At 51.1% G+C, this 9,337-nt stretch overlaps 1 protein-coding gene across 1 annotated transcript in view; it reads left to right on the forward strand.

Annotated features, from left to right (window-relative positions):
• Positions 1-801: 801 nt before the first annotated feature.
• PTPRJ (protein tyrosine phosphatase receptor type J) overlaps positions 802-9,337 on the forward strand; it is a 201,495-nt gene continuing 192,959 nt past the window's right edge. The window contains exons 1-2 of the mRNA XM_017549448.1: positions 802-891; positions 1,342-2,070. Coding sequence (XP_017404937.1) covers positions 802-891; positions 1,342-2,070 — 819 coding nt within the window. The remainder of the gene's footprint in view (positions 892-1,341; positions 2,071-9,337) is intronic.

Consider the following 9,337-nt stretch of genomic DNA (forward strand, 5'->3'; position numbering starts at 1 on the left):
TTTTTTTTTTGATGCAGGGTCTCACTTTGTTCCCCAGGCTGTAGTGCAGTGATGCCATCTTGGTTCACTGCAGTCTGGGTTCAAGCCATCCTCCTGCATCGGCCTCCCAAGTAGTTTGGTCTACAGCTGCGTGCCACCAGGCCCAGCTAATTTTTGTATTTTTTTGTAAATAGTGGGTTTCACCCTGTTGCCCAGGCTGGTCTCGAACTCCTGAGCTCAAGTGATCCATCCCCTTCAGCTTCCCAAAATGCTGGGATTACAGGCGTGAGCCGAATCCATGCTGCCCGGCAAAGTTTCTTTATCCTCCGTGCTGGTCTGGATATGTCGTGTGGTGGGAGCCACTTGGACCCTGTAAGTGAATGTGTGTTTCCATCTTGTAGTTGGTAACCTGAGGCCCAAGGGGTGTCTGGAGGTAGCGCTGGACACGTGGTGGTCTGCATCTTGCTGCACACAGAATCCAGCCTAGACTCATTGTTCTGGCCTTTGAAGTCTCCCCCAGTATGAATCCCGCAGCCTGTCATTCCTGTTTCTCACAAGGCCAAGCTGAAAGCATCTGCCGCCTGGTTTCGGCCAAGTTGGTCCCACCTCCCGAGATACTTCTCTCTACCGGGCTGGTGAAACTCAACCCATCCTTCAAAGGCCAGCTCAGGTGTCACCTCTCCCCTGGTTGGAATTAACCTCCCCCTTCTTAGCACTCTGGTTTGGTGCTTTCTCTCAGGGCTTCTCCTGGGCAAGTGGCTAAGCCTCCCTGATCCCAGTGCCTTCCTCTGTGCATGGGCACAGGAGTAATTATCTGCTGTGATGTTGAACTGTCGGTTCGTGGACCTCTTTAACAACCTGATGAAAGCTTCCAGAAGATCTAACGTGTGTGGATTCCCACGATGTGTCAGGGTAGGTGTTTAGGACTTCACTAACCACTGTCTGGTTTAATCGCGGGTGCAGTGGACCTCTCTCTCCACAGGTCCTAGTAGGATCCTCATTTCACAAGGGAGGAGAGGGGGGCCTAGAGAGGAGAACTGCATCTCCTGAGTACCAGCAGAGCCGGGTCCACCATATGCCACCGCTGGGGTTCTGATCCCTGGACTGGCTTCTCCTGGGCTCTCTGCCTCCCAGGCTGGCGCTCGGGGGCTGGGGGAGAGAACACAACTAACAGCGTGACTCCTACAATTTCGGGGTTCTCGCACACCCCAAGCCCACCCAGGGGCCAGGTCAAGCGCTCCTTCGCAGGCTTGCTGTCCACAGTCAGGCTTGGCTGCGCTCTCAGCAGGGGTCTCGGTCAGCCTCTGTCTACCCGCACCCTGCGCCGTGGGCCGGGTATGAGGCTGGGGTGCCCGTCCCGAGGGGTGTCGGCTCGAGGCGCTAGAGCCACGGAGCCTGGTCCCGGGCCCCGAGTCCCAGGAATGTGGGAGGGCTGGGAGGAGGGGCGGGCGGGGCGGGGGCGCTTCCTCTGCCCGCCGGAGGGGAGCGGCGGCAGGCTGGGAGGGGGCGGGGGCAGCGGCGGGCGGTGGCGAGGGGCTGCGGAGCTCGGTGGCCGCCGGGCCGGCCGGGGCGGGAGGAAACGATGAATATTCAGAGGGGGAGGGGAAGGGAGGGGGCCGAGCGCTCGCCCCGGCTCCCTGCAGCCCCAGCCGCATGACGCGCGGAGGAGGCAGCGGGAGCAGCCGCGGGAGCCGGGACCCGGGCGCCGCGCGCTGGGGGTGGGCGCCGCTCGCTCCGCCCCGCGAAGCCCCTGCGCGCTCAGGGACGCGGCCCCCCCGCGGCAGCCGCGCCAGGCTTAGGCGTGTGGCCGCGGCCGCCGCCGCTGCCATGTCCCCGGGGAAGCCCGGGGCGGGCGGAGCGGGGACGAGGCGGACCGGTTGGCGGAGGCGGAGGCGGAGGCGGCGGCAGGAGGCGACGACGAGGGTGCCCGGGCTCGGGTGCACGGCGGGGCCCGATTCGCGCGTCCCGGGCACGTTCCAGGGCGCGCGGGGCATGAAGCCGGCGGTGCGGGAGGCGCGGCTGCCTCCTCCGAGCTCGCCGGGGCTGCGCTGGGCGCTGCCTTTGCTGCTGCTGCTGCTGCTGCGCGTCCAGGTAAGCGCCGGGTGGGCTCGGACGGGGGGCGGGAGGCCGGGGCGGGACTGGCATCGCCTGCACCTGCCCTGCCGTACCCGTCTCGGGGGTTCCGGGGAGAGTGGCGACGGTCGGGATCCTCGGATTCCCCCTCCTGGAGGCGGCTTGCGGGGACCCCTGCCGGCCTCTCGCGCCGGCGACCGAGCCCTTTCCCGGCTGCCCAGGATCGGGGGGAGGGAGGCGGGATCCGGGTCCCGCGGTGCCCGATCCTCCCGGGGAAGCCTCTGCGCGGGCTCCGGGCGGTCCCCGGCCCCGCTCTTCCCGGCGCTGGTCGCATCTGGCAGGCGCGGGCCCGGCTTGCCCGCCCGAGGCGACCGGAGGGGGCGTGTTTGCGGAGGACTGGGGACGCGGACCGGGCTGCCTGGCCGAGCTTTGGTCTACCCACCTCCGAGCCGGCCTGCAGGGGCCCGAGGGACGGCAGGGGCGCCGAGGCAGGGCCGGGGCGCTGGGCAGTGGGACCCGGGGCAAGGCGTGGGGCTCCCCGCCGAGAGCGCTGTTTCTGGGGAAAGTTCCCAGGCCCGGGAAAAGGTGGCCGCACGCTGGCTTTTCTCAAGGCGGCCGGCCCTCTCGGCGTCGTGCTTGATATCATGGGTGTTTAATTCGTGCTTTGTGGGCGCCGGCTCCCCCTCCCCACCCCACCCCCGCCCTCTTTTCTTGCTTCACTTTTCTGATAATGCTGTCCCTGGCGTTTTGGTGACCGACCTTTCCCCTTCCTGGCATTTCCTTAGCGGGTGAGGCAGGGCAGCTGAGGGACATTCCCATTTCACAGATGGGGAACGGAGGAGAGAAGTGAAAGTGCGGAGCATCCAGCCCTTGCTATGGGAGCTGAGCCAGGGGGCGCGTCCTTCCAGCCTTCTGGAGCCTGTTGGGGTTTGAACCCGCAGGGGAAGCGACCTGGGGTTGCTCTGCTGTGCGTTTGTGCAAATGATCATCTTGCTTGTTTGATACAGACACCATCTCTGAGGAAATGAGCTATTGGCTGGGGGTGAAACCTGGTTTCAGGGAAAACTTCTCAAGCCTGAATACAGGATGGCCTGAGAGCAGAAGCATCACCCTGGGGCGGCAATGCGGGCCAGCATGCAGTAGGAGAAAGGGGGGCTGGGCCTGGGGGTTGGGTGACCCTCGGCACCCAAGGGTCTCTCCTCGCAGTTTACCCAACGGGTTCTGCACAGGCTCTCCTGAAGGCCGGAAGGCAGTGTGACCTCCTGCAGAGAACCTTGGACTTGCTCTTCAGGCTCCTCCACCCTCAGTTAACAGCATCTTTAGAATGGGTGTAGCTCCCCCTGCCCGAAGGAATTGTTTGAGAGGCTTCCACTGGCCAGTGTCTAAAAGAGCTTTGTAAATATTAAAGGGTTTCCAGATGGCATTCTCATTAAGGTACCGTGTGTGTGTGTGTGTGTGTGTGTGTGTGTGTGTGTATGTGTGTGTGTGGTGTCTTCTCCCTGTGTATGTAAGGAAATTCAGGGGAGCAGTTTCTGAAGTGAAAAAGCCTTGTATTTGAAGATCTCCTGTACCAAAATGTATACTAAAACAAACAAAACCCCAAGAAACAAACAAACAAAAAAACACAGAAAACCCCCAAACTTAAAGCTTCATTTATTTTTAAATATATAATATATATGTAATTTATATATATATTTTTTGCTGAAGCAAAAAAAAGCACAGCTGAATAATGGTGCTATTATTTTTTGCTGAAGCAAAAAAACCATATATTTTAAATTACATATATGTATATAATTTATTTATTGATTTATTTGCTCCAGCCAGGGTGGTTGCCAGCTGTGTTTTCAATCAGCAAAAAATTTCTTGGGTAAATTTATTGCTTGCTCAATCCTTCCTTGTATTTCATTAGCATATTGCGACTCTACATTTGTCCTGTATTTAGATATTTCCTTCCTCTATGGTTTGTTCTGTAGAACCTGAAAAGGACTCTCTTATTTCTTTCTTTCTTTTTTTTCCTCTGGATACATTATGAAACAGGAAATCTAAAAGGCCCTCAGAAGCAGCATCTTCAAAATCCACAGTCAGTGGTTCATTTTGATAATGGATATTTCAGGGTATCAGTGCATTCTTGAGCTGGACCAGACTTTCAGAATAGTTGAAACCCCTCAAAGCTCTTAGATGAGGATATTGAGGTCCAGAGAAGACAGGGAGCAGGTGGAGGTCACGCAGCAATGTGTTAGAGAAGACAAGAGGGGAACCTGGGTCGCTTGCCTGGGCCCCGTATTTTCATAGTGCTATTTTTTTTTCCATGTTTTCACTTTGATCTTACTTTTAATGATAGGCACATATCACTGTGTCTTCTCAAAATGGTGGGTATAAATGGAATTTTTCAAAGTCAAATCAAATTTGAGATATTTCTGAAGTTTGTTTAGGAAACAAGAATATCTGACTACCTTCCTAATAGCTGACCGGTATGTTGAGGCTTGGATTGTGTGTGTATAGGCTTGTGTGTGTGTGATAAAATGGAATCAACCATGGCAGGTTAAACAAATGGACAAGTCATGAAAAGGACACAGCTCTGTTTGAACATTAATAAGGGTGGATGTGGAAGCTGGAAAGCTGAGATGCCGGAAGTCTCAGTGCTTAGTAGGCCCGGAAAAGCAATTTTTGAATTGGCATCTCATTCCCCTTTTCCAAGACAGGAAGGATGGTCAGAGATGATTCCAACATGAGGACTTTGCTAGTTGCAGTGTCTGACTCCTCCCATATTCAAGCGGTTTTGCACACTAGTTTTTGTTTGTGTGTATGTTTTAGGCAATGTGACAAAGCAGTTTTCCTCCTGCCTCCTTCTCTTGAGAAATTTCATCCTGACAGCTTCTTGAAGAAGTCAGCTTGGCTGGGTGTAGTGGCTCACGCCTGTAATCCCAGCACTTTGAGAGGCCAAGGCGGGCAGATCACCTGAGATCAGGAGTTGGAGACCAGCCTGGCCAATATGGTGAAACCCCGTCTCTACTAAAAATACAAAAATTAGCCGGGCATGGTGGCATGTGCCTGTAATCCCAGCTACTTGGAAGGCTGAGGAGGAGAATTGCTTGAACCTGGGAGGCAGAGGTTGCAGTGAACTGAGATCACACCCTTGTACTCCAACGTGGGCGACAGATGAGACTTCATCTCAAAAAAAAAAAGGAAATCAGCTTGATGTGAGCTGATTTTCTGATTTTAAAAGAGTAAATGAAAAAAAAGGAGCTGGTGACTGATAGCTGTTTTATTGGTCTTGTAGTGTTTCGGGTTTGTTTTATCTTCACTTTCTTGTTTCCTGGTGAATAATGACTGTGTTTACTATCTATCATGGCTAATCCTTAAGCCTGACTTCTTACCTGTTCCATCCAGGGTACAAAATATATTTTGTCTCCTCTTTAAACTGCTTGTTAGATTCTCATATGAGTGACTTTAAATATTTTTGTTTTGCTTCAGGACAATGGGAAAACCAAATGATTATGTTTTGTTTGCAGACAGTTTAAGAAAACAGAGCAAATTGGTTTATGGTTAGACTGTGACTTTGAGCTGACTTCAAGTTCAGTCCCACAATAAAGATAACCATGGAATATCCAAGCTTTTCTAAGCAGAGAGGATCCTGGCTCCCGAGTGAGCAATTTTGGTAAGCAAAGGGGTTATTTAGCTCCTAAAAGTAATTTTTGCTTGGGTTTGGGGCTGAGGCAGTGGCTAAATGACCATAGGCCTGGGTGTAGCCAGAGCATCATCAGTAGTTATTTCTCAGTTCGTTCACTTCTTGAGCTAGGGAATTATTTCGAGTGCAGGATGAGAGGCAATTTTCTGTGTATTTCCCTTCTAACATAATGCCGCTGATGATATTATAATTAATAGGTAACATTATGCATGACAGGCACTATGCTAAGGGTTTTAATGCATTATCTCATTTGGCCATTTCAGGAACACCAAGAGGTAGGTGCTGTTCATGTTTTTGTTTGTGTTTTTAAGAGACAGCGTCTTGCTCTGTCACCCAGGCTGGAGTGCAGTGTTGCAAACATAACTCACTGCAACCTCATCCTCCCGGACTCAAGGATTCCTCCCTTTTTAGCCTCTCAAGTAGCTGAGACTACAGGCATGTGCTACTACTCCTGGCTAATCTAAAAATTTTTAAAATAGAGACAGTGTCTCACTACGTTGCCCAGGCTGGTCTTGAACTCCTTGGCTCAAGTGATCTTCCTGCTTTGGCTTCCCAAAGTGTTGGGATTACAGGCCTAAGCCACTGTACTCAGCCATGTTTTTATTTTATTTTATTTTATTTTATATATTTGTTTTCAGATGGAGTTTTGCTCTTGTTGTCCAGGCTGGAGTGCAATGGTGTGATTGTTGCTCACTGCATCCTCCGCCTCCCAGGTTCAAGCGATTCTCCTGCCTCAGCCTCCTGAGTAGCTGGAATTACAGATGTGTGCCACCATGCCCAGCTAATTTTTGTATTTTTAGTAGAGACAGGGTTTTAGTCAGGTTTTACCGTGTCTCTACTAAAAATGTTGGCCAGGCTGGTCTTGATCTGCCCGCCTTGTTCTCCCATCGTACTGGGATTACAGGCCTGAGCCACATGGCCCAGACGTTTTTTTAGATAGTCTTGTGTGTTGCCCAGGCTGGCCTCAAACTCCTGGGCTCAGTTGATTCTCTCACGTCAGTTTCCCAAGTAGCCAGGACTACAGGGACGTGCTGCCTTTATTTTGGGTTCTTTGTGTCGTAAACCCTGTGGGATCTGCTTCATTTGTAACATGGAAAAAGCAGGTGCCCTCTTTCCTGCTCATATTTCTTTGGGGCCTCCGTTTACAAGGCAAGTCTGCCTTTGAAGAGAAAGAATGGGGTTTGGGATGGAAAGACCTGGGTTTGGGTCTTTGCTCTGCCACTTAATAGCTGCATAAACTCAGCAAGTCACTTAACCTCTGTGACTTCTCATTTCCTTATCTGGAAAATGGGACTAACACTTCCTGCTTCACTGGGTGGTTGAGAGGATCAAAGAAGATAGAAGAGGAATTGGTATATAGCACCTACAGCAAGGCCCAGCTGCTAGCTGTGGCTGCTGCTGTTACTTGGAGAGAAGAAATGAGGCCCCAGATCATTAGTTCATATGATTTTTTTTTTTTTTTTTTTGAGGCGGAGTCTCATTCTGTTGCTCAGGCTGGAGTGCAATGATGCAATCTCGGCTCACTGCAACCTCCGTCTCCTGGGTTCAAGCAACTCTTCTGCATCAGCCTCCCAAGTAGCTGGGACTACAGGCACAAGCCACCATGCCTGGCTAATTTTTGTATTTTTAGTAGAGATGGGGTTTCACCACGTTGGCCAGGCTGGTCTTGAACTCCTGACCTCAGGTGATCCCCCCGCCTCAGCCTCCCAATGTGCTGGGATTACGGGCAGAGCCACTGTGCCTGGCCCATATAACAAATATTTATGAAGTGTTTTCCACAGAGTGGTATGGAATAACCCTGGTTGTCTGTGAGATGAACTGAGCTCAGTTACAATACTTTTTTTTTTCTTTTTTTAATGTTAAGAATTTTTGGGCCGGGCGTGGTGGCTCAAGCCTGTAATCCCAGCACTTTGGGAGGCCGAGGTGGGTGGATCACGAGGTCAAGAGATTGAGATCATCCTGGTCAACATGGTGAAACCCTGTCTCTACTAAAAAAAAAAAATACAAAAAATTAGCTGGGCATGGTGGTGCATGCCTGTAATCCCAGCTACTCAGGAGGCTGGGGCAGGAGAATTGCCTGAACCTGGGAGGTGGGGGTTGCGGTGAGCCAAGATCGCCATTGCACACCAGCCTGGGTAACAAGAGCGAAAAAAAAAAAAAAAAAGAATTTTTGGCCGGGCGTGGTAGCTTATGACTATAATCTCGGCACTTTGGAAAGCAGCGGTGGGAGGGTCAGTTGAGCCCAGGAGTTTGAGACCACCCTGAGTAACAAAGTGAAACCTTGTCTTTGAAAAATTAGCTGGGCATGGTGGTGCGGAGCTGTGGTCCCAGGTACTTGAGAGGCTGAGTTGAGAGGATGGCTTGAGCCCTGGGAGGTTGAAGCTGCGGTGAACTGTGATAGCGCCACTGTACTCCAACCTGGGCAGCAGAGTGAGACCCTGTTTCAAAAAGAAAAAACAAAAACAAAAACAAAAGTTATTTATTTTAGGGGGTCTTAGTAAGAAAGGCCTCCTAAAAGTCCATGATTTTATAGGTAGAATGAGGCAAAATGTGGTATCATGATAAATACATTTATTTAAATTTGATAAAAAGTTTGTCTGATGAAAAACATTGAGTAAACATGTGAGTTTGATGGGGCTATGACCAAGTTGTAAAGATGATCAATTGCTTAAGTCTAGGGGACAGGCACTGAGCAGATGCCATGCTGGGAAACAGGAGCCCATCTTCATGGCTCTCATTGGCCACTGGGCAAGACAACTCAGACAACTCAGATCGCACCGACCAACCAGTCACAGTTGTGATGTAGGATGTGACTGTGAATGACATCCCTGCTGTCCCTTTCAGAGAAAGGACTGCCACTTGCCAGAGAAGGAATGGTGATACCACGGACAGCCAGTCCCTAAGTGGAGATCCCTGGAAGTGGCGAATATCTCAGGCCAGAGAAGCCCACAGCAATTTTGTTAGCACCTTGTATGGCTGGTTTCCCAGTGGCCTTACTGGTGACCCCTCGGAGGACAGGAGCTGTAGGAAGTTTGTTATTACTTCCTTATTAGTGATAGCTGCGGTCATCCTATTGTCTCAGAATTTCCCTGGCATGTAAATGCCAGGGTGAGGGCTGGTGGTAAGCAGATGGGGGGCATTTTGAAAACGAAGCAGTGTCAGCTCCCACAGAAGGTCTAATTTTAAACATGCAAATAATTTTCAGTTCCACTTTTCCTTCTTCCTGTTAGAGGGAAGCTGTCCCCTGTTGCCATTTCTGAAACTTGGGCGGACAATGTCGTTACTGTGTCACAAGCGATCTGTGTCTCCAGGGCAGGAGTTGGGTGGTATTTTTCTGGGTGCCTGTGCCAGGGCCTAGCCCAGTGTTATCTCGTGGTTTCTGAGTAAATGAGTGAGTGAATATTAAAACATTACATCAATATGGAGCCGACAACACAGTGGTTCTGAATCTTTCTTGTGTGGAAAAGAAGAGGTACAAGACCCTTAGAGAGTATAGAGAGTATGTAAAAGGGAAGAATCCTTCCTCAAAAGAGAATGCACATATTTACAATATTGTATCCAGTTTCAGGAGTTTCATAGACTTTTTTTTTTTTTTTT

The sequence above is a fragment of the Cebus imitator genome, unplaced genomic scaffold (genome assembly GCF_001604975.1).
Source record: "Cebus imitator isolate Cc_AM_T3 unplaced genomic scaffold, Cebus_imitator-1.0 Scaffold218, whole genome shotgun sequence".
Lineage (NCBI taxonomy): Eukaryota > Metazoa > Chordata > Mammalia > Primates > Cebidae > Cebus > Cebus imitator.